At 39.2% G+C, this 23,654-nt stretch overlaps 2 protein-coding genes and 1 long non-coding RNA gene across 4 annotated transcripts; 2 read left to right on the forward strand and 1 right to left on the reverse strand.

Annotated features, from left to right (window-relative positions):
* The first annotated feature begins 94 nt into the window (after positions 1-94).
* supv3l1 (SUV3-like helicase) lies at positions 95-9,369 on the forward strand. Its single transcript, XM_055036347.1, has 16 exons — positions 95-585; positions 696-773; positions 1,202-1,309; positions 1,388-1,502; positions 2,330-2,498; positions 3,120-3,231; positions 3,510-3,587; positions 3,722-3,813; positions 4,440-4,620; positions 5,329-5,422; positions 5,683-5,802; positions 5,906-6,005; positions 6,100-6,180; positions 7,169-7,345; positions 7,660-7,808; positions 7,896-9,369. The coding sequence occupies exons 1-16, from the start codon at positions 303-305 to the stop codon at positions 8,290-8,292; spliced, it is 2,334 nt and encodes a 777-aa protein (XP_054892322.1). The 5' UTR covers positions 95-302; the 3' UTR covers positions 8,293-9,369.
* LOC129363998 (uncharacterized) lies at positions 3,731-4,363 on the reverse strand. Its single transcript, XR_008606385.1, has 3 exons — positions 4,290-4,363; positions 4,113-4,189; positions 3,731-3,819 (listed from the first exon to the last, which is right to left on the reverse strand). It is a non-coding gene; the product is annotated as an uncharacterized LOC129363998 (long non-coding RNA).
* A 181-nt stretch (positions 9,370-9,550) lies between the features above and the next one.
* hkdc1 (hexokinase domain containing 1) lies at positions 9,551-21,803 on the forward strand. Of its 2 annotated transcripts, XM_055036343.1 has the most exons (21): positions 9,551-9,822; positions 10,758-10,920; positions 11,021-11,178; positions 11,269-11,391; positions 11,471-11,566; positions 11,709-11,808; positions 12,883-13,066; positions 13,171-13,326; positions 13,408-13,641; positions 14,111-14,252; positions 15,131-15,284; positions 15,396-15,535; positions 15,670-15,789; positions 15,904-15,999; positions 16,872-16,971; positions 17,181-17,293; positions 17,971-18,107; positions 18,223-18,378; positions 18,477-18,564; positions 20,144-20,289; positions 20,373-21,803. In XM_055036343.1, exons 1-21 carry the CDS (start codon positions 9,760-9,762, stop codon positions 20,506-20,508), a joined length of 2,805 nt encoding a protein of 934 aa, XP_054892318.1. In that variant the 5' UTR covers positions 9,551-9,759; the 3' UTR covers positions 20,509-21,803. The 2 variants fall into 2 exon arrangements, with proteins under 2 accessions (XP_054892318.1, XP_054892320.1); XM_055036345.1 differs by lacking the exons at positions 9,551-9,822; positions 10,758-10,920; positions 11,021-11,178; ... (5 more) ...; positions 13,408-13,641; positions 14,111-14,252 and adding an exon at positions 14,491-14,674.
* Positions 21,804-23,654: the final 1,851 nt, after the last annotated feature.

Here is a 23,654-nt window from a genome sequence, read left to right on the forward strand (position 1 = left end):
GCGTATTTTTAAATAAAATATAATTACGTAATATTAGAATATTACGTTAAAATAGAATTCTAAAATATTGTTTTCGAACATATAAAATTGAACAATTTCGTTGAAACTTTTTATACAGGCATATCTGTCGGCAGAGCGGTCCTGAACCACGCCGGTGATAGCAGGAATGTGTTGACCGTCCTTCTGGGGTTTGTTGCGTGAGCTAAATGTTTCGCGCAGTTTAACAGCATGGAGCGGTGATAGCTACTTCGAGAAAGGTCCAGAGAACCTGCCGGAGCTCGGTCACATATCCGCCCGCAGTAATGTCAGCGAGCCGCACCGTGTACTTTGTGTTTTCTCGGCTTCCACGCCACTTTAACCCCCGGACTGCTCACCCCGCCACAGGCGGCTGCAGAGTGATTTCTGGTTCTAGGTTGTTGCTCCAGCGCTCGCCGCCTGGTTCCGCGGTTTGCTGCAGAAATGTTTCCTCTAAAAGCGTCCCCCCCAAGGCTCCGGACACCTCGCTGTTTGTCCCCGTCTCGCTGAAGACAGACGACCCGGCTGACGGGACCGTGGGAGCAGAACTGACGCAACCGCTGGACAAAAGTGATCCACAGTTTCCTCTTTGTTTTAGGGGGATAATCTGCTGATTAACAACGGAGATCATTTGATTTAACCGGTGCTAATATCTGCTTTTTCCCCCCTGCGATTTTCAGATGAGCTGCTGAAAGTCTTGAACAAGTTTTACAAAAAAAAAGAGATGCAGAAGTTGGCAGCAGACCACGGCCTGGATGGTGAGATTACAAACTCCCCAACCTCTTAAGGATTAATATGCAGCTCTTTGAAAAAACGTTCAACCATTTAATCTGGAATATTTCATAATCTAATCCTGCTTTAAACTTCTCCACAACTTTGTGTTCCTTAGTCTTCATGATGTTTGTTTACTAATGTTCTCAACAAAGTAGCTGCATGTATATTTAGATTAATTAACGCACAAGTGAACCTATTTACCAATTGGATAGCTTCTAAAGACAAACTGTTGAACTGGAGTTTATTTAAATTGTTAATCCCCATGTAAAAAATTAAGTGTTTCAGCTGCACAAAATAGTAACAAAGTAGCAATAAATATCAACATTTTCTGGATGTGAATATCTTTGCACTTCTCTTCATGTTGATATTCATTCACCTTTTGTGATCAAGTCATTTTTCTGCAAACAAACAGCTCGTCTGTTCCACCAAGCCTTCATCAGCTTCAGGAAGTACGTTCTGGAGATGACGTCCCTCCCTGCTGATCTGCACATCATCCTCAGTGACATCTGCTGCAACGCAGGTGCGCCACCTCAGGTTTCTGCTAATTCGTCAGAATAACGTTTACATTTATCACATCTCGTCTTCTTCTTCTCCCCAGGTCATATTGATGACATCTACCCATACTTTATGCGTCATGCCAAACAAATCTTCCCCATGCTGGACTGCATGGATGACCTGAGAAAGATATCCGACCTCAGAGTCCCAGCAAACTGGTGAACATTTCAGTTATCATTCCACATAAACCACTGGTTAAATAATAATCAGCTAAACATCAACAGCTGCAAGTGGCTCTTTTTGCTTTCCATAGTGTCTCTAAATGACTATGATGGAAGTTTTAGCTGCTTTTTAATTTTTTATGCTATAATCGCATTAAATTTTTCCCACAGAATGGCACATAAAGTACCAGAAATATTTCTTCTAGTCGGCTATTTGCTTTTTTACACACATTTCCACAAATATCAATGTCCATCAGAAGGAAATGTACTTGTTGTGTTTTTGCTTTTTTTTTCATTATCTTAAAACTGAAAAATAGAAATAATTGGCTGCATTTTTAAAATGACCACAGATTTCTTACAATAGATATTTATTGAAACATGTTAATTTTTAAAAGGCATTGTAACAACTGCACCCCTAAGCAGGTTTCAGTTCAATGGACTTGGGGTTGAAAATGACTCTTTGGATTTAGATCTAGATCTGTATCTAGATGTAAATCTAACTGAGGATTTTTGTCAAGGCCTGGAAATTCAAAGTCCACTGATCCTCTCCATTCAGACCAACTTAGTTTGAGGTATTTTATAAAGAACGGTGCATCTACATGTCTGTGGCAACATATTCTGCAGGCTTGTAGCTAAAATTGCGGCAAAAGACTGTTCTGAAAAAAGGGTGGTTGAATGGAAATACATGCAACAAGCGCAGCACATTTTGGAAACCATGTATTATTTTCTTTCCACTTCCTAATGATGCATTACTGCTTGGTTCATCACACCAAATCCAGAAAGTTACTCTAGTTAAAGAGCTGAATGTTCTGTGTTTATACCAGGTACCCTGAGGCCCGAGCCATCCAGAGGAAGGTGATCTTTCACTCTGGACCCACTAATAGCGGGAAAACCTACCATGCCATCCAGCGCTACCTGGCGGCTAAGTCTGGGGTCTACTGTGGTCCCCTGAAACTTCTCGCCCACGAAATCTTTGAGAAGAGCAACAGCGCTGTGCGTCCATTTTTTATTCTTTTCATCGCAGTTGAAAAACTGTTTATTTGAAGCGTTGGCTCTATTTCACATATACAATCTTAGTGGGAACATTTGGATTGGAGATAAAATCTAAATGTTAACCTTAAAACGTGCAAACATCTCCCAAGCAGAGAGATGTTTGGGAGATATTCATTTAACAGATGTTACGAAAAACATCAAGCAATAGAAGAAAGATTCAAAACATCCTAGCTGCTTAGATCAAACCGTAATCTTTGTTTTTAGGCTCCCATTCGAGTCTCTCCGCCTCTAGAAAGAGTCCAAGCACTTATAAAAACACTCAGTTATTTTCTGCCAATGTCTTTTGGTGTCTGGAGAATGAGCCATTTAAAAATCTTTCCCAATATAAAATCATAAATAATCTCGTTACCTAGCAACCCGACCAGAGTTTCCAGGTTTTGCCTGCTAACTTTTTTTTTATCCGATCTTGTTGAAGGAAGTTTACAGGTTGCCTTTAAAGCTTACACAACAACAAAAGTGTCTCCAAAGAATATTTCAGCTTCCATTAGGTGCGTTTACAGATTCTGATGGTGCCGTTTGATATTGACGGCTGTTCGTGTTGTGCGTGTGTCTGTGCTGCAGGGTGTGCCGTGTGACCTGGTTACTGGGGAGGAGCGGACCTTCGTAGACCCAGAGGGCCGAGCAGCTGGACATGTGGCGTGCACCATCGAGATGTGCAGCGTCAACACACCTTGTAAGTAGGCGTGTGATGATTTACTGTTCCATTATTATGACTTAACTGTTAGAATTTTTGTTCTCCTTTCAAAACGTTTGATTTCTGTCTTTCAAGCTTAAACAAGTAATGAAAAAATTATAAAATGAAAGTAATTTATATTTTTCTTTTATTCAATTATTAATATTGAGTTATAGTATCTGGTTTCCTTTGGGCTGATGTAATTATATCTGTAAACACTGTTTCTAAGTATGGATCAGCCGTTCCATAATGTTTTATTTTCTGCTCTGTGTGTGTAGATGAGGTGGCTGTAATCGATGAAATTCAGATGATCAGAGATCCCTCCAGAGGCTGGGCCTGGACCAGAGCTCTACTCGGTCTGCAACATTCATACAGAAGCTAAACATTTCTACTCTCTCTCTCTTTCATGCTGAGATTTTTCTCTGGTCACCCTGTGTTATTTAAGTTCCCTTTGGGATCTGTAAAGTATTTGACATTTGTGTTTGTGTAGGTTTGTGCGCCGAGGAAATCCACGTGTGTGGAGAAGCGGCAGCTGTGGACTTCATCCGGGAGTTGATGTACACGACCGGAGAGGAGGTGGAGGTGAGACTGAAAGACAATATATTGTGATAGACAACAGATGCAGTAATCAATATCAATAGATAGTGCATTTGATAGAATATTCAGTTTTCTGGAGGATGTAGGTTGTGGAAACCTTTAGCTGCTGAACCTTCATTTCACTTTGAAAATTGCAATACCTTAACACCAACATTGTTGATATCTTTGGTTATTCTTTATTTTTATCATAGGATTGTGATATTTGTCATTGTGTTAAATATCTTCTATGTTATTTGTTATTGGTTGGAAATAAAGAATAAAAAAGGTTGGTGGCATCAACTCACTCGCGGTAGTTTCCTCGCAACAGCTTGAATATCTGCCGCAGAAGCAGTTTAAGTTCATCCACTGCGCCTCATCACAGCTCAAAAATAAACAAAATGAAAACAGAAAAGATTGCATTACCAGTTTGTCACTATTTCAGATATTTAAAACAAAAACAAAAAAAGTGAAGCATTAATTACCAACATTGCCAATAAACCTGTATGAAACGCCGACACTGTGACACGTTTTCCAGCCGCGTCGTCCAGCCTTACTTCCTGACGCTGGTTTCGACCCGTCGGAGTCGGTTTCGCCGCCTGACCCTTCCTCCGCGTCGTCCCGTCTCTCCGCAGGTCCACGCCTACAAACGCCTGACTCCGTTCTCGGTCCTGGATCACGCCGTGGAGACGTTGGACGGCCTGAGGCCAGGAGACTGTATCGTGTGCTTCAGTAAAAACGACATCTACTCTTTAAGCCGACAGATCGAGGCCAGAGGGCAAGAATGTGCCGTAATTTATGGTAGTTTACCTCCAGGTGAGTGTGATAGTGAGGTACATATAAGCTAGTCAGTATCTATCAAAAAGAAAACATACATTTGATTTGTTTACATGTTAGCGATTTAAATGTTTACAAAGGTTTGTGTTGGACAAATGTATTTGTCTGGATATAAAATAAATTACCAGATTTTTGGCACGCTAGTTGTTTGTCTTTCTCCTTTTTTCTTTCTAACACATAGAAAACAAAAATATGACAGATAACCAGTGTTGTTTTAGATTCTAAGCCTTTAAATATTACAGGAAGCTTTGTGTGATTTCAAGATAGAAAATACTTCATCTAACATGGATCAAAAATACATAAACATGCATTAATTTATGTTGAATGCTTTCATCTTTATTGAAGAATGTGAAAATAAGGTTTATTTCAGATTGTATTGAGCTAATTAGTCCTTTTAAAACCCTTTGAATACTTTATTTAATGTGATGAAGTAATAAAATAGTAATTTTGTGTGTCAGACTTTATAAACATAATCAGTTCAGAGATGTAAAGTTTCAGAACAGCTTAAAAATGTTTGAAATATACAAATTTATCTTTAAAGATGCAGTGTATGCGTGTAGAAATCAGTGGTATTTTTACTCCTGCAATTACATTTTATTTTCCTATTTTCTTTTTGAGATTTGTTTGTTTCATGTTGTTATTATTATTATTGCATGCTACATGTTTGAACTTTCCTGTGAACTGCAGGCACTAAACTGTCGCAGGCCAAGAAGTTCAATGACCCTGACGACCCCTGTAAGATCCTGGTTGCTACAGATGCTATCGGCATGGGCCTCAACCTGTAAGTGACATGTAGTCCGTTTTGAACCATTAAAGTGTTTGTTTTATTTTAACACAAACAGAAAATTGCTTTCAGGAAACCAGAGGGAATTTCAATTATAGCATCTGAGGTGTTTGTGATCTATTTAAATACAGTTGATTTGTGTTTATGTGCAATTTAAACACATGTTTAGACGAAATCAAGAACTGGAGTCAAAGCAAGGAAAACAACTCACCTACTTTTCCCTGTTTTGTCTGATAACCTCCTTCGATGCTGTCCAGGAGTATAAAACGCATCATCTTTAACTCCCTGGTGAAGCCCAACATCAATGAGAAAGGAGAGAAGCAGATGGAGACCATCAGCACATCGCAGGCGCTGCAGATTGCAGGTCGAGCAGGGAGGTCCGTTTGGCTTCTGTTTGACTATTTCCTCATTGTGGCCATGCGGAAAACGGCTCTCCTCTTTGTCGGGATGAACTTACTATCCGTTTTCTCTCTGTTGCAGATTTTCCTCCGTGTTTAAAGAGGGAGAGGTCACGACCATGCACCGCGACGACCTGCCTGTCCTGAAGGAAATCCTCAGCCATTCTGTTGATCCCATAGAGGTGGTTATTTCACACACACTCACTGGTCTCACCAACAGTAGAGTCAGAGTGCATCACACCGTGAGTCCATGTTTTAAAACCTTGTTTCCCTCAGACTGCAGGTCTCCATCCCACTGCAGAGCAGATAGAAATGTTTGCCTATCAGCTCCCTGACGCTACACTCTCCAACCTCGTAGTGAGTAAAGCAACGAACCCAGTCCTGCTCTCACGTCTACATTTTGGTATTTGAGAGGTTAAACTAATCACAGAAGTATTATAATATCTTATTAGCTGTAGTTTCTCTTAGTTCTCTCTAAATAGCTATAATTCTACCTGGTCTAATTCACATTTATTTGACTTTTTCTTTAAAGTGCATCAAACTATAAACCTCAACCATCTTTGTTCTGCAAACAATAACCCAGTCTTTAATTCTATTTTTTTAGTTTAATCAAAATCAGACAAACGTTACTTTAACCCTGAAAAGAGGATGTTTTTTTTGTTTTTTGGCTGCATTGTTTCCAAGTGTTTTAAAGTTCCTAGACTTAATAAAAATCACAGTCAATCTTAAGTAGCATGTCTCTATTAAAAACCAATAAAACATTTGAGAGAGACCTCTATTTGAAGGGTAAACTGGATCCGTCAGAACCAGACGCAGGTTTTACAGGAGCTGGAAGTTTTAATCTTGAAAATATTTAAAAAACATCTCAGGTAAAATAACACAGGTGCCACAAATCCAAATCCAGTCTTTAAAAACAGCTATGGTTACTCAAAGTGCTGCTCAGAATATAAAATCGGCCATAATTTAAGCAATAAAATATAAAGTTCAGAAGCTAAAATATATATAATTTGCTAAGTGTTAGCTGGAGTTCAAGTGGTTGCAATTTCTACTTTGTCCCACTAGGTGTCAGTATATTGCCAACAGTAGCTGCTTTCAATTGTAAATAAGAAGCTTGAAGTTTTATTTTTTGTTTCCAAATTGCTTAATCCTGGGAATAAATCTTTCAAATAACAAATCTTTATTCATTAAAAGCAAAATAGTTGGGATTTAGCAAAACTTTTGTTCGAGATTGATCATGTAAAATTATTCAACCTGGTTTAAAAACGTGTTATAAGTTCTGTTCAATGCTAAGAAACTAGTTCCTCGATGCTTTAGCACACTTTTGTTTTGTGTCCATGTTTTTTAGGACATATTCGTCAGCCTCTCTCAGGTGGACGGTCTGTATTTCTTCTGCAACATCGACGACTTCAAGTTTCTGGCCGACATGATTCAACATATTCCACTCAACCTGAGGTCACGCTACGTCTTCTGTACTGCGCCCATTAATAAAAAGCAGCCTTTTGTCTGCACCTCCTTCTTAAAGGTAAGAGGAAAAGTTACACACAGGAGGGATGGATCAGATTCATGACGGTTCAGTGAGGAATATTAACCTGGCCGTTGTAAAGTAAATGTTTTTATAGTCGTAGTGCTAAAAGTTTATGGTCACATCCTGACAAATCTCCAAAATGAAAGTCTTGATTCAACCTTTGGGATTTAGAGCACTGTTGCTGCTGTGTCATTACCAATCAGCAGAATAATGTAATAACCTCTTGTTGAAAAGAACAAACTGCATCTTTCATGACCTCCTCTGTCCTGCACAGCTTTGCATTTCTCATTCAAACCTTGTTAACGTTGCAGTTTGCGCGTCAGTTCAGTCGAGACGAGCCTCTGACGTTTAACTGGATCTGCCGCCACATCGGCTGGCCTCTGGCTGCACCCAGAAACATCAAGGACCTGGTCCACCTAGAAGCTGTGCATGACGTTCTGGATCTGTACCTCTGGTTAAGGTGATCCACCTTCTTCACACGGGTTTCTCTGCCTGGATTTAGTTTCCGAACGCTCACAGATCTAATCCTTTCTCCGGCTTTCCGTAGCTACCGTTTCATGGATATGTTTCCAGACACGGCCGCCATCCGAGACATCCAGCAAGTACTGGACAACATCATCCAGCAGGGCGTCCGAAACATCACCCATCTGATCCGAGCCAGTGACCCGAACCTCAGCAACCCGCTGCAGCCGCAGAGCCACTCGCCGCAAAATGCTGCACCTGCCGCCGGCAGCAGAAGCAGAGGTCAGAGAAGCTTGGCAGGGATGACGGAGAAATCTCTGGCGAGCCGCCTGGTGAAAGACGGACTGTTGACTCCTGACCTGCTCAAACAGCTGCAGAGGGAGTGGTCGAAGAGCCTGAGGCAGGAAGGCGGGGGTCAAAGTTCACTCAAAGAAGAGCTTAATAACAAGAGCATCAAAGGGAAAAGAAAGAGCAAGAAATAAAAGACTCAGAACCGTTAAACGTTAGCGGTTGCTAATCATGAATTACTGCTAATGGAGATGAAAATATGGCAGCAAAACCAGACTTCATTCCCAGATTCATTTGTTCTTTATTTTCTTCTTTCTTTCTTTACTTTCTTTTCTTCTATCTGTACTTTTCATTCATTTCCATCTTTCCTTCCATGTCTTCCTTTCATTTTGTTTCTTTCTCATTTGGACTTACATTGCAACAACAAACTAGACCAAATCCTTTGGTCTAGTTTCTAGTGCAAATATCTCAGTACACTTGAAATAAGACAAAACTAACTTACAAGTGACTTTTCAACAAGAAATTTACTTGTTTCAAGTAAATAATTCCTTATTATTGATAAAAAAGTTTTAGTTTCATTGGCAGATTTGTCAAGAAATGTTTTCTTGTATAAGTTATCTGAAAACAAATAAGCACTTATTTTTATAAAGCTTCTATATCTTGCTGAAAATGTACTTTTAAGTTAGTTAGTGTTATTTTAAGTGTGCTCAGACATTAGAAGCTAGACAAAAATACTTGGTTAGGTTTTGATTTTGAAGTGCAAGTAGAACCGGAAACTGGGAAAGTTGAGTCTGGAAAACGCTGGAATTTCTACATTAACGATTTATGGAAACTGTGAATCCGGACTGACTGTGGATGCACACAACAGCAGGTTTTGCTTCTGCACATTTGGACCGGGTCGGGACTGGATATACGGGCTGTTGAATATATCCACTCTATTTATTCGCTTAATATTCGCTCCAAATGGGTGAACTCAAATAACTCTTGCTAACTCCCAGCTGCTGAGTTAAGTTTGCAACCTGAATGACCTAAAATCTCAGAAAACAAACTTTCCTGTGTAGCTAAGGAAGGATTTTGCTGGAACGCAAGAAATCAGTGGCATAAAAGTTGTTACCTTTGATATGTGGATTCCCCGTTTGGTTTATTCATCACTGCAGATTGGTTTGAGCTAAAATAATGACAGACTTTGTTTCATTGCAAAGGTGAAATTCTGTATTTTTCATGTCTGTACATATAATAAGATTTTTGCCAATAAAAATATGTTTAAAATATTTGCATATTTCTAGGATATCTCAATATGAATCTATCATCAATCCATGTTATTTCACTCAATTTTTTCATATTTCAAATGATATTCTGAGAAAAATTGTTGCTTAAATTTGAATAAAGTTGCATCTAACAGGTGAAAACAATGCACTAATAAATTTTACTCCATTATGACTCAGTGAAACTACAGGAGGAGGGATGTACCACGTGTGACGATGATGATGGCTTGTTAATCATTGAGTTGGTGCAGAGGTTGATCACGACTCAGGATGTTTAGAGATAACATTGAACAGATTTCTGTATTTTAGTCATTTCAGTTGCTCTCTGTGCTCTGACAGGTGCACAGACTCGGAGTCGAACCCTCAGTCTCTCTGCTTCCTGTTTGGACCGTAAAGATGTTGGCCGTTCATCTCGTCTCATTCTTATTCTCCAAACTTCAAGAGGATCCGACTAAGAAGGTAGGAGTTTCTTCTGAGAGGCTCGGAAGAGTTTATGCATTTTGTTTGTTTGTTGTGTAATGACGGCATTTATCTAACGCTTCCTTTCAAATTATTCATAGTTCTTCCTTCTGTTGCAGTTCTGTCTTGGTTTTCAGAATTTTTCTCTGAAAAGAAATGACAAAAAACTATTTCTAAAATTACAAATATTGCTATTAAAGCTACTTTACATACCACCCTACTAAAATTAATAAACTAGACATAAAGTCGCACTAAGACAAAGAAATATAGTGCTGTAATCATGAGTTACTGTGTCACCATTGGTCCTTAATGATTAACATCTCCCTCTTTCTCACACACACGCACACACACACACACACACACAGCTGCTCAACACAGTCATTTAACTGCTGGTCTTATAGGGACAAAGTACTGACACTCCCTGTGAAGATGCATGTGTTTAAATCAAGCAGCGATAGCACATTAGTAATAACTGAGATATGTTTCATAAACTCAAGAAAAAAGATTTCAACAAGTTACGTCTCCAAATAAATGTGTGCTAAAGTACGTTTTCATAAATATAAGGCATCTAATAAAATCTTCATTTTGATCTATGTACACAACTTTATCCTGTTTTATCTGCAAGTTTTTTCTTGTCTTTTTATTTCACTCCAAATTCTTGATATTCATCGAAGTAGTCATGAATGAATCGCCACAGCGTCCGGTTCTTCCATAGCTTCATAGCTTTACCTTTAAAACCACATTTTTTATTTTAGTAATTATATTTTGTGTGTATTATATTTGTTAGAAGATGCTGCAAAAATATTTATAATGTATTAAAAGAAAAAAAAGGTCAGGCTAGACTCAAAATGCACACAAAATAACGCTTCCAGTTTTGTGTGAAGAAAACCAGTGGAGCTCACGTCCCTTGAACTCAGCTGCATTTCTCCGTGCAGGTGGACAGGTTCCTGCACGCGATGCGTCTGCAGGATGAGCAGCTCGTCGACATCTCGAACCGTTTCCTGGCTGAGATGAAGAAAGGACTTTCGGCAGAGAGTGTGGCCGCTGCAGCTGTGAAGATGCTGCCGACTCATGTCCGCTCCACTCCCGATGGATCAGGTTAAACGTCTCCACATAAATAAACTCAGTAACTCAACCATGGATTGCAGAGGGAAGGGGATGGACTTTACGTTGTCTCGGTTTCTGTTCACGCCTGCAGAGAAAGGACAGTTTGTGGCTCTGGATCTCGGAGGCTCCAAGTTTAAGGTTCTCAGAGTTAAAGTCAGAGAGGATGAAGGGATTAAGAAGGGAGGAGTGGAGATGGAGGAGAAAACGTATCCAATACCAAAGGCTCTGCATGAAGGGAGAGCTGTTGAGGTAAAATGAAAATAATAATGCTGGTCGGGTTGCAAACAACATGAATTGAGTTTTTTCTTTCCTCTCCTTTCTCTGGTTTCTCATCTGTAGTTATTTGACCATGTCTCAGAGTCTCTGAAGGATTTCCTGCATGAAAAGAACATGAGTCCAGAGAAAAAGCATCCGCTAGCCTTTACTTTCTCCTTCCCATGTGAGCACCCCAGTTTGGATCAGGTAGGACGTCCTCCATCCACAGAAATCTGCTTTGTGACGACCCCACGTTCGTCCCTCGTTTACCGTTTCTGCTCTGCAGGGATTGTTGCTAAGCTGGTGTAAAAACTACAAAGTTCGCGGCCTTCAGGGGAAAGATGTGGTCCAGTCCCTCAGGCAGGCCATTGACAGAACCGGGGTACGGCACAAGAATCCACAGCAACATTTAATGACGTTGTTCAGAAAAACCCTCAGAGAAAGCTTTTATTTCATGCTTTTCCTCATCTCATCCTCCATCATGCAGCTTGTGTCTTAATGTTTTTCTCTGCTTCGCGCCACAGGATATGGACGTAGACGTCTTGGCAGTGGTTAATGACACTGTGGCCACCATGATGACCTGTGGGTTTGATGACCAGTGCTGTGAAGTAGGACTCATTATCGGTACGACGAACATTCACATCGTTTCAGCCAATACCTTTCAAATGTTGTAAAATATTCCCAGTCTTCTTATAATTTCAATACAAATTACATCATCACGTTTTGTTGTGGACTGATTATAATAAACATTATAAAAGGTTGAAAAATATATTTATTTCCAAAAGCTCGTCAAGATTTTAATCTCAGGTCCAAAATATAAAAGCAAAGTGTATCAATGTGTTTTTTTATCTGTTTCACTTCATCTATAAATAAAAATATTTATATTAGTAATAAAAAGATAAAGTAAATAATAATTATGTTAAAATAATTTATAGGTTATCTGGTTACAAAATAAAGACACAAGGCATCCTCAAGAATCCACTGACTCCCTCTAGTGGCCATTGTTGATATTACGCTGTTATTAAAAAAATTGTTTGCAGATTTTCTTGCTAAAGTGTCTTTACCTTTTTACTGTCACATTTGTTCCTGCTACAAACTTAAATGTATTTTGTTTGATGAGATTGACCATTACAAAAATGTCCATAATTGTAAAGTATTACATATACATAGATTCATGAGGCATGTTTTTGCCAGTTGTTCTTTGCAAAATAACTCAAACTCAGTCAAATTGGAGGAACATGCTTTGACCTAAACATGTCCACAGTAAATCCAGGTGTTTATCTGGGGTCATTGCTGGAAGGTGAATCTCATCCCCGATGTGAAGGTCTGTATGGATTAATGCATGGAAGAGGTTTTCCTCTAGGACTCCACTGAGTCACAGAACAGCTGCATTTATAATGAGAATAAATTACACAAAGATGGACATCATTTACTATTGGGAGTACATTGAACTAGATTTAAATTAGGGGCAGCAGAGTTAAAGAGGGCACATGTTTCAGATTTTGAAATCATGTATTATTTTATCGCCCTTACCAAACTGAACACTTTTTTAATTTTATTTCATCACATAAAATGACATCAACTTCCAGTGAAACATGAGGTTGCAATGTGAAAAATATGAAAAAGCTCCAGTGATGTAGAGACACGTGTGTCTTTGTGTGTATATGTTCGGCGTGATGTGTGTGTTTGTGCGCGTAGGAACCGGCACCAACGCCTGCTACATGGAGGAGCTGCGTCACATCGACCTGGTTCAGGGAGACGAGGGCCGGATGTGTGTGAACACCGAGTGGGGCGCGTTCGGAGACGACGGGGCATTGGATGATTTCGTCACTGACTTTGACAGGGACGTTGATGCCGCCTCCCTCAATCCCGGAAAACAAACGTGAGACAAACACTTCTCTGTTTCTTCTTGTACGACGTGGCTCTTCGTCGCAGACTCGTCCAAAAGTCTTTTCATACCTTCCCCCAAATGCTTTTTCTTTGTAGATTTGAGAAGATGGTCAGTGGGATGTACCTGGGTGAACTGGTGAGGCTGGTGGTGTTGAAGATGGCTAAACTGGGACTGCTGTTTGATGGGCATGTGTCAGACGCTCTGAGGACCAAAGGGAAGATAACCACTGCAGATGTGGCAGCGATGGAGGAGTAAGCCCACTTCATATTTCTGCTTAACAATATCTGAAAACTGTCCAAACCCTAATAATGTGTTTTTTTTTTCTTCTTTAGGTACAGAAACGGTCTGAAAAACACCAAGGAAATCCTGACTCACCTGCATTTGACCCCCTCACCTGACGACTGCATCGCTGTTCAGCAAGTCAGCACCATTGTGTCCTTCAGGTCCTCGAATCTGGTGGCGGCGGCGCTGGCGGCCATATTAACCCGGATCAGGCAGAACCGGAACCTGAGAGGACTGAGAATCACAGTCGGCGTCGATGGCACTGTGTACAAAACACACCCACAGTAAGTCGTCACGGACAGAAATCACACTATATGGAGTGGATAATACAAGACAAAAGCGTCTCAAGGCAGTTTAGGACCCGATTTAATTCTGAAACAACAAGCCATTTTTATCACAACTCATACAGAAAATGTATTATTTATTTGTCTTTTGCCATGTTTTTGCTGCACTTAACCCCTTTGTTATATTATTTTAAGGGCTTCCTTCATTACCCTTTTGTGACCCATTTGTAGTTTTTTTATTCAGTTGTCTACAAGCTTTATGTCACTTTTTTATGGTATTAGAAAGAAGACCCGGAAGAACATGAAAATAAATTATATGACTATATATGCATGTGCAGTGGAGTATCTGCACATGCATATACTCCACTGAGAATTGTTTGCGTTTTGATTGGTGGAGGGTAAATTGGCTGTATTTCACGGACAGGGTGGTGTGTCGCTGCTTCACTCACACACTTTCACACTTCTTCAGGTATCCTAAGCGCCTCCATAAGGTGGTGCGGCGGCTGCTCCCTGATTGCCAGGTCAGGTTCGTCCTCTCGGAGAGCGGCAGCAGCAAAGGCGCTGCGCTCGTGGCAGCGGTCGCCCAGCGTCTGACCTCACAGAGGCGAAAGGTCAGACTGCTCGATCAGATCAGATTTAGGTGTCTGTGTTCGTTTTCTTCGCAGGTGAACCAAAAACCCGCCCTCCATGGTATTGACCTTTTGGAACGGCGTCACACGGTCATTCGAGGCGCCATGATGGACGTCGGACGCGCAGGAAGGGAGTGTTGGACAGAGCCGCTGAAGTTGCTTTCCAAAGTGTTTTTGCCGGTTTATTCATGGAGCTGCTTGTTCGCGTCGAGCTAATTTGTCCGTGAACGTCACACACCTGGTTGAGGCTGGTAGTCATAGACGGCGGTCCTGTATTTATAACGGTTTTAAGTAGTTTTTCAGCATAGAAACCGACCAGTACTTTAACGTGTTGATCAAATTATTCACACCACGAGTCATATCACTATAAACCCTTCACCCCGGAGAAGCCTTAGAAACAAAAGGTTTGTTCCACACATGCTAGGCTACATGACGGAGCCACCGTCTCCATGGTTACTAACGGTTATACACTTAGCTTCTCCATAATGCGATAATTTGGAGAATATGATAGGATTATAATATGATACGTCGGATAATATGCTTATTATCCGACTTATGTTTTATAAGGTAATCTTGCCTTATAAAAAAAACAGACATATTACTAATAACGGCTGCTGCCCGTCGCCGCCATATTTTTTCCCATTAAAAGTTAGAATAAAATGACAGGTTGGGTCTGCATCCTTGTCCGTTTGTGCAGCACAGCACCCTATGACTAGTTTAAAGTGAAATCAAAGAAATAGAAGCAGTTTCAGGTTACAGATGTCTGTTTTCAGCGCATTGGTGGTTTTTGACGACCGTCGTGGCGGAGTGGGCGGAGTTCTGCAGAGCGTGACGTCACGCGTGTTTCTCTGTCCCTGCAGGTGGATGAAGCTCTGTCTCTGTTCACTCTGAACCAAGAGAAGCTCCAGCTGGTGAAGTCCCGGATGAGGGAAGGCCTGGAGGCTGGGCTGAAGAGCAAAGGCTGCACCATTAAAATGCTTCCCTCTTTCGTGTACCACACACCAGACGGCACAGGTGTGAAAATAAACTCGACTTCACCCCGACATCCCACGTTCTCCACGCAACGCGCAGGTCATTTCTAGCATCAAACATTTCAGTCCTCATCAGATTCTTTTGTTCTTTCAGAGCGTGGGAAATACCTTGCCTTGGATCTGGGAGGAACGAACTTCAGAGCTATGCTTGTGCGGTTTAAAAGACAAAAATATCGACTTTACCATAAAATTTACACCATTCCATTGGAGATAATGCAGGGAACTGGAGAGGAGGTGAGACAAGCCTTTTACCGCCATGCAAACAAAATAACTGCAGAGAAATAGACCGTCATATATCACCTTGCCTAAAAAAGTTCCAGCAGAAGTTAAAATCCAGTTCAGTGATTTGTCAAACCTCTTTCTTTCAGTTGTTTGACCACTTGGCTCAGTGTGTTTGTGACTTCCTGGACTACATGGGGCTGAAGAAAGTTCGCCTTCCTGCAGGATTCACCTTCTCTTTCCCCTGTCAGCAGTCAGGCATTGATACAGTAGGTCACTTTCTTTAAACAAACAAACAAACAAACAAACAAACATCCAGCATTATTTTGTTATTTAAACTGTCCATGCAAACAGATTAATGCTTTGAATGTGTGTCTTTGTAGGGCACATTGGTGAGCTGGACCAAAGGCTTTAAGGCTACAGACTGTGTAGGAGAAGATGTTGTGAGCATGCTCAGAGAGGCCATCAAACGACGCAACGTGAGTCCAAACAATAAATAATTTTACTCATTTAAAGGCTACACTGTAAAACATTTCATCTTCTACTCTTTAAGTCTAATAAATTCAGTGAGTTTTAGATTTTGATCCTGAAAGTTAAAGATAAATGCAGTAGTAAGTTGTGCTAACTTTTATGTTAAGAGTTGAATAAACTAGAGTTTTTAGGTTAACACTTAAAAAACTGAAAGAAGAAAAAGACAGCAGTGGGAGCTATTTCCCAGAATGCTTAGCGGCATGTTTCTGTGTCCAGAGATGGAAGTGCATTACGTTGATCTGACTCCTGTGTTTTATTAAGTTTGCAAAGCTTGAGGATAATGTTTTGTTCACTAAATGTTTCTGAGCTGAAATTATTGTGATGTTTAGTAAAATTTATTATCAGATTAGAAATTTGAAACAAGAATTTAAATTATTCTAAAGTAAAAAAAAAATGTGTCTCTTCAACTCGATGAAAAAGCCACAAGTTTTTTTTCTTTCATACTGTGAAATAATTATTTATTTTAAGTTGCAGCATTAAGACTCATGTAAACATGACACAACGACTGGAGTCTTCATTAATGTTTATGGACGTTGTCATGAAGTGTGATTCTTTTAATGTACTTTTAACTCAACTTTGCATTGAAAGTGTCATTATTTACCAATGACACGTTCATGTTCATGAACACGTGTGATATCAGTCTTATGCACACCCCTTCATATAAACCATTTAACAATCAAGAGCTACTTTGTGTCGGTCTATCATAAAATCAAAATAATGTTTTGAAGTTTCTGGATCCAGTGTGTCAAAATGAAATAAAAACCCCAGAGTTGTGAGTATTTTTGTAAGCCTTAACTAATTCTGTGTTGGTTTCCTTCAGGAGTTTGACTTGGACATCGTTGCTTTAGTCAATGACACAGTTGGGACCATGATGAGCTGCGCCTATGAGGATCCTAAATGTGAAGTTGGAATGATTGCAGGTACGTGACAGAGAGTCTCTACGGATAAAAAAAAAACATTCTGGTTCATCTCTGGGACTGTGGTTATGATGGCATGAAGGTTTGTAGGGAGGCATCAGCTCTGGATTCAACCTAACCAGTAGAAGAAGGAGCATCGTGGCATGTGACGTATTCCTGCTGGGAAACGGTCAAAAATGTCTAAACTGAAACCAGCTGGCTCTGTGTTTCAGGAACGGGTTCAAACCTTTGCTACATGGAAGAACTGAAGAACATCGAGAAGCTGGAACAGAGCAACGGCATCCTGAAGACGAATGAGCAGACGTCAGAAGGAGAGGAGAGCGAGGTGAAGAGGCAGATTGTAGGAAATTAGCAGGATGAAGAGATTATATTCATGCTTATGGAAAAGGATTAAGGGCCCTGGAGAAAAGAAGAATTCAAACTTCTATATCTTTAATATGAGATTAAAGATATAACTTTTAAATTCAGAACACGTTTTGCTCAGTGGCCCTAATCCTCTTCCCTACGGTTGAAACAATTAATTGCATTTATCGTGATGAATTAACTTTTAAAATAATTGCCAACCGATTTAATTATTGATTAATCATTAACTGGAGTAAACATTCTTTAAAAAGGCCATTTGCTAATGAACATCATGCAGGTTTAACCTAAAATTATTCTATATCTGTAATATTTTGCGCTTAAGATAAAAAAAAAACTTTTGTCTATGAAAATATTCTACCCAGAACTCCTCAATTTTAGCTTCAACCAGTTCAAAAATCTTTTATTGATCACCTTTTCTATCCAGTTGTTAATCGGTTAATCCAAAAAATAATAATCAGGAATTGAATTACTTGTTTCTTTTTCATCTTTTAATGTAGTTTTAATACTACACATAAAGGGCATAAGTGGTTAAATAAAAAATCAACAGGATGTTCCAATTCTTGATCCGATTAGCTGATTAATCATCCAAATAATCGATTACTAAAATAATAATTTATGGTTTTGTTACTGTGACATCAGGCTGCTGTGAAGTCAGACCTGAAGATGTGTGTAAACACAGAGTGGGGCGGTCTGGGCGATGACCGCTGTCTGGAAGACATCATCACACCTTATGATGCCGAGGTGGACATACACTCAGTGAACCCTGGAAAACAAAGGTCATCCAATATTCCTCGTTTCTTCTTCTTCTTCCAGCAGCAGAGTCATGCAGAGCCTGATTCTCCGTGTGAATGCGTTCGTTAGTCAAGTTATTTTCCTCTGCTTCGTGTTCAGGTTTGAAAAGCTGACCAGTGGGATGTATCTGGGTGAAATCGTCAGACAGGTTTTACTGGATCTGACCCGAAGAGGCCTCCTGTTCAAAGGGCACGTCACCGAAACCTTAAAAACCCCCGGGATATTTGAAACAAAATATCTCTCACAAATAGAGAGGTAGCAGAAGCAGCTTAGGGATATTTACGTGCATGCCCAGCTCGTTTTTCTTTTTCTCCAGTTTTAAATGTTTGCTACTTTGTGTTTTCGCTGCATAGCGACCGCTTGGCTCTGCTGCAGGTCCGCTCTATTCTGCAGCAGCTGGGGCTGCGCGGCACCTGCGATGACAGCATCATTGTCAAGGAGGTACGAGACAGTTTTCTAGTTTTCTAAAGGGAACTGCAACATGTGTGAAACATTTAAAGCCTATATTTGACTAATAAAATAATAAAAAACAACCTAATAGGTTCAAGTTTTTTCACTTTTTAACACCTACTTTCCCTTCTTCACTCAAATGTGTCAGTAAAAGTTTTATAGGTTTCATATTTATTAACTCCTGGAAGAGTAAGATTATTCTTAATAAGAGAAGATTACTAAAACATTAATCTGATATAACATAGATCAGGGGTCTGCAACCTGTTACAATGACTCGCCATAACGTTTCCTAAAAATCAGAAAACACCCGTAAACGTTTTAAAATAGAGATATAACAACAAATGCATTGTTTAAACAGATTTTCACTGGACTTCCAAAAATAATGGCATGGAAAGTACCAATAAAATGTTTTAGATCTGCTTTTTTCTATGTTTTCCAACTAGAATACAAAAAAAAAGAAAGAAAGAAAATCCATCCACTTTTATGTTTTTTATTTTATTTTAAATATTGGAAACAGAAATAACATGATGGTTTTTAAAAAAAAACGAGATCAAATTTCCTACAGTAGATATTTGTCTTTTCTTTTTTCAAAGAGCCATATGACATTTATGGTTCTAAGTGAGTTTTGTTTGTCTGTCCTAACAGCAAAATGATTCATTAGGTTGCAAAGGTTACAGGTCAAACACTGATCTGAAATGCTTCCTTAAAATGTTCCTCTTTAGAAAGACGCATGGAAATGTCTGATTTATGACTCGGATAATCACAATCCCTCTTGGAAATCAGTATGCAAGCAAAGTTCAAAGAAATGGGTACATTTATGATTACATTTGTAATTTATCCAGTTACTTATTGATCTCATTTTTCACACGGGTTTTCTATGTTTACTTCAGCTTTAATTTAAAAATGACACAACCTAATATGTGTTGAGTGTTTTTGTACACTTTAAATTACATTTTATTTCAGAACCTGCAAAAAGCCACATTATTAATACCTTAAGACAGACATGTCCAAACATTTTGACACATGGGCCAAAATCATGAGGTCAAAAGAACTAGAGGGCCAAAAAAGATCGTTTTACCTACTCAACAATAAATGAATCATACTCTAATTAAACAAAGTAGTCAGATGTGTTGTTGGGAAGGAAAGTATAAATTATCATAGATCCAAACTTAAAAATAGAAACAAATAGAGCAAAATGTAGTCAATTGTGAGCAATGAAATAAGGCTTTAAGTTGCTCTTTTTTGAAAACACTTGGTGTGTTTAGGAAAGTTTAACAAATGAATTGAAATCATATTTTCAATAAAAGTCACACGATAGATGAGGTGCCAGCAAGACAAAGCAAAAACTTTGATTATTTAAAAACAAATAATTGGTGTAATAATTGCAGATGTTGCCGACTTTTTCTATTGTAAGAAGATTTTACTTCACCTGTGATCATTTTTACAAACAGAATGTCTCCATTTTTTTCAACTTCTTCAAAAATAATTTTGCAGCTTGATGCCGTTGACATTGAGTTTTGAGCAGTCGTGCTATGATGAGCTTAAGATGAGCATTTCGATCGTGGTGCAGGTGTGCGGAGCGGTGTCACGTCGCGCCGCTCAGATGTGTGGAGCAGGATTGGCGGCAGTGGTGGATAAAATCCGAGAAGACCGAGGACTGGAGCGTCTGAGCACCACTGTGGGCGTGGACGGCGCTCTGTATAAACTGCATCCACAGTGAGTTGTCTCTGCTGCTGCTGCTGCTCTGTGAATCATCCATTAATCACTAAATGCTTTATTCTCTCTGCTGCTGCTTGTAGTTTCTCACAGGTCCTAAAGGAGACAGTGGGGGTCATGGCTCCCCACTGCGATGTGACCTTCCTGCCGTCAGAGGAGGGCAGCGGGAAAGGCGCCGCCCTCATTGCAGCCGTGGTCCGACAGAAACAGGAGATCTGACTGTGCAGGACAGGCAATAATAACACATCCCCAGAAACAACACAGAAGAAAGAAAAAGTGCAAATAACTTTCAATGTTAAGAGAACTATTTTTACGTATAAGAGTGACTGTCTGGTAACTTTTATTATTTACAGTAAATAGTCAGCATGTCTTGCTACAGGTTAATTTGCTTTTCCTCCAACTTGTGAAAACTGTTTCTCTTCTCTTTTTATGGTTCAACGTGAGGTTTGTTTGTAAGAAACACATGCAGTGATCACGTTTTTTACGTTTTTCATTTCTTGTCACATTTCTAAATGATTAGGACTTAGAAATTCAGAAAGTAGTGAATCATGGAGAAGTGGAAGGAAAAGGACACATTGTTTTCAAAGGTTTCTCAGAAAGAAATCTGAATTATTCAAAGTAACAATTGGCGGACTATGAATATAAAGATCAGTTTTTAAATCTTGCAAAATTTTTCAAATGGATTTCGATATCGGGTATGTTTAAGGCCCTTGTAATGTTTTGGTTTTTAACCTTCTCTTGCACCTCTATTTGCATGTTATTTAATTTTATTACTTATTAAAGGAGTCAGAAGATTTTATTCAGGATTATCTGATTATGGAATATTAAATATATAGACAAAGCATAGTTTTCAGATATTTTGTTGTAAAACTAAAGAAGAACCATGTATCATTCTCCTTCTCTTCATAGTTATCTACTTCTCTTGTGTTGGTTTCATTCCAACAAAATTACATTTGTTGGATTTGACTTGACTAAATAGTTGTCTTTTGCTAGCATTGCTGTAAATATAAGAATTGGCTGTTCTGTTCCTCCAAGCAGAGCTCTCCAGTCTAATTATCAGAGCGCTGTGGGGAAATGTGTGAACGCTGCAGCTGTGCGACCACATGTCTCCGTTAGCTCTGCACTGATTAGACTCTCAGTTTTCCTGATATGTTGGGTTTTAGAAAGAGGAGTACACACAAACAGTCGCATACCGTTTATGGTTAGCAAATGGTTAGATGAATTACATCTCTCTTAGGTGATATGTACTTATAAACTCTTATGGTTACATTTATTTTATTACTATTTAACACCTTTGATGGAGTAGCTCATCAGTAATAAGCAATTTTCTGTGGGAGATCTATAAAGTGTGTTTTATTCTGTTCTATGTCCTGTGAGAACAAGAACATGTGAACAGATTTCCTTTTATAGCATAAAAAGTTTCTTACATTGAGCTGTGATTCCTTAAAGGTGGTGTATTATTTAACATTTTGCCTGGAGTCTGGATATTAAAAATTAATTATTTTGAATCCTCAGTTCTTGGTTTGAGACTCAGTTTTTCATTAATGTTAGAAACAGGTAGTGAATTACAATTAATAAGTAAGCTGTTCGGAAGCTGAATGGACAATCCTACACTAAGATGCTTAATTGTCAATATTTCCCTTTATATGTTTAAAAAAACTAATTACAGTAACTATTAGTACTTTTGGCCTCAAAAAGTCTCCATAAAATTAAATATTGCAACTTAAGTTTACATTTGGCTCCTCTTATGATGACATAAACATAAAAATAGTGAGAGTAAATCTGAAAAAATAATAAAACTTGTGTAACTGAACTAAAGTCATGGTTATGTCACTGTGTGTTTGTGAACGTGTGGGGGTTTAGTCAGCGGTATGTCGCCACTGATGTAGACCAGGAGGAGGAAAGGAATCCTGCCGGCCAGATTTCTCAACAATAACAACAAACGCTCTGTTCAGCTTTTTTTGGCTGATTCTCAGACCGTGTGACCATTGGTTTGTCTGTCAATGCATGTAATAATCTGAAAATGCACACAATTTCGTCCATTTTATTACAGTACTACTGAACAAGGTGCGTCTTAATATTTATTGTGTTTACATGCTGTGTTATGATCTAAGTATAAAGACATGATGATACTATGTTTGTGTCCTAATCTGCTCAAACCAGTGACAGATTAACAGTTTTTTGAAGATAAGAGTGTGTGTTTGACTAGAAACTAAAGAAAATCCTCTGCACCAAAATACAGATAGCGAGGAAGGACAAAGCAAGAAATGTCAGACTGAAAAGCAACAGTGGTTAATCTGCTAGGGATTAAAATGTTAGAGTGCTACCAGATGAGGGCGACGTCACACCTGGTAATCCCTCACTGTCCTGACCTAGTACCTCCCTGCTGAATCACACACGGAATAACGCTGCAGTTATACTGCAACCAGAGCTCCTGCAGAACCCCCACACTCTGAACATTACCCCCCTCATCCCAAAAATATTTCACCTCCAGCTTTAAGATCTCTTTCTTTCAATCTGATTGGGCATTCCTAAGGGAGCAAGGTGTCCGAGTCCCTCTGTGTGCAGAAGAATGTGTGCATGTGTCTTTGCCTCCTATTCAAACCAACAATAAGAGCTTTGACACACATTCACTGTCTGTCACACATGCACATCCAAACAGATATGGTTTCCAGCAGAGAGGCAGACCCTGGTTCCCCTGGGTCATGAAATGGATGTAGTGCTTTCATTTATATAGCAGAATACTTTGGTTCTTTTATAAAATGAGCCTGAAGTCTTGAGTTAGATCCCTCGATGGAGTGGGCATTGAAAGAGTGAGACATTGGACAGCTGGATCATGGAAAACTTCTCAAAGAAGGTATGCAAAATGAACAAAGTTTGTCACCATACTGAAGAGGATGAATTTTTAAAGCAAAAGTGTGTGGAATGTTACTTTTCCAGTTTTTGGCTTGTTTTTTTTTTTTTCATTTCTGACTTTAAAGTAGCGTCTCAAAAAAGTCAGAAAAGTTTCCATTTGTTTAGTCGGTGCTGGAAAGATGCTTGTAAAGAGTTTGATTTTCCTAAAACAAGGTTTTCAACGTTTTATTCAATTTTCTGTTTTGCATAGGCTTGCAGCTCACAATAGTTGTATTCATGATTTCCGTTACCAAAATAAAAAAGCATGTTTAAATAAAATTTGAAAGAGAAAAATTTAACACGGGGAAGCTGAAAACACAATCAGGACTGCACTTTGGCTTTGTTATTTAATCTAACATCAAAAGCTGTTGAAGTGAAATTCTAGTTCATATTAGTCCTATTTATATTCTGTAAGGATATTGGGAATCAAAGCACTTCTTTCAACCCCAACAACACTCCAAAAGATGGTT

This window comes from Poeciliopsis prolifica, unplaced genomic scaffold (genome assembly GCF_027474105.1).
Source record: "Poeciliopsis prolifica strain line A6 unplaced genomic scaffold, Auburn_PproV2 SCAFFOLD011, whole genome shotgun sequence".
Lineage (NCBI taxonomy): Eukaryota > Metazoa > Chordata > Actinopteri > Cyprinodontiformes > Poeciliidae > Poeciliopsis > Poeciliopsis prolifica.

Coding starts and splice junctions, on each gene's coding strand:
- supv3l1 (XM_055036347.1), top strand. CDS start 303: ATGTCAGCGAGCCGCACCGTGTACTTTGTGTTTTCTCGGCTTCCACGC. Junction 3,232..3,509: donor GTGCAGCGTCAACACACCTT/GTAAGTAGGCGT, acceptor CTGTGTGTGTAG/ATGAGGTGGCTGTAATCGAT. Junction 6,181..7,168: donor CTACACTCTCCAACCTCGTA/GTGAGTAAAGCA, acceptor CATGTTTTTTAG/GACATATTCGTCAGCCTCTC.
- hkdc1 (XM_055036343.1), top strand. CDS start 9,760: ATGTTGGCCGTTCATCTCGTCTCATTCTTATTCTCCAAACTTCAAGAG. Junction 11,809..12,882: donor TGAAGTAGGACTCATTATCG/GTACGACGAACA, acceptor TTGTGCGCGTAG/GAACCGGCACCAACGCCTGC. Junction 20,290..20,372: donor CTGTATAAACTGCATCCACA/GTGAGTTGTCTC, acceptor TGCTGCTTGTAG/TTTCTCACAGGTCCTAAAGG.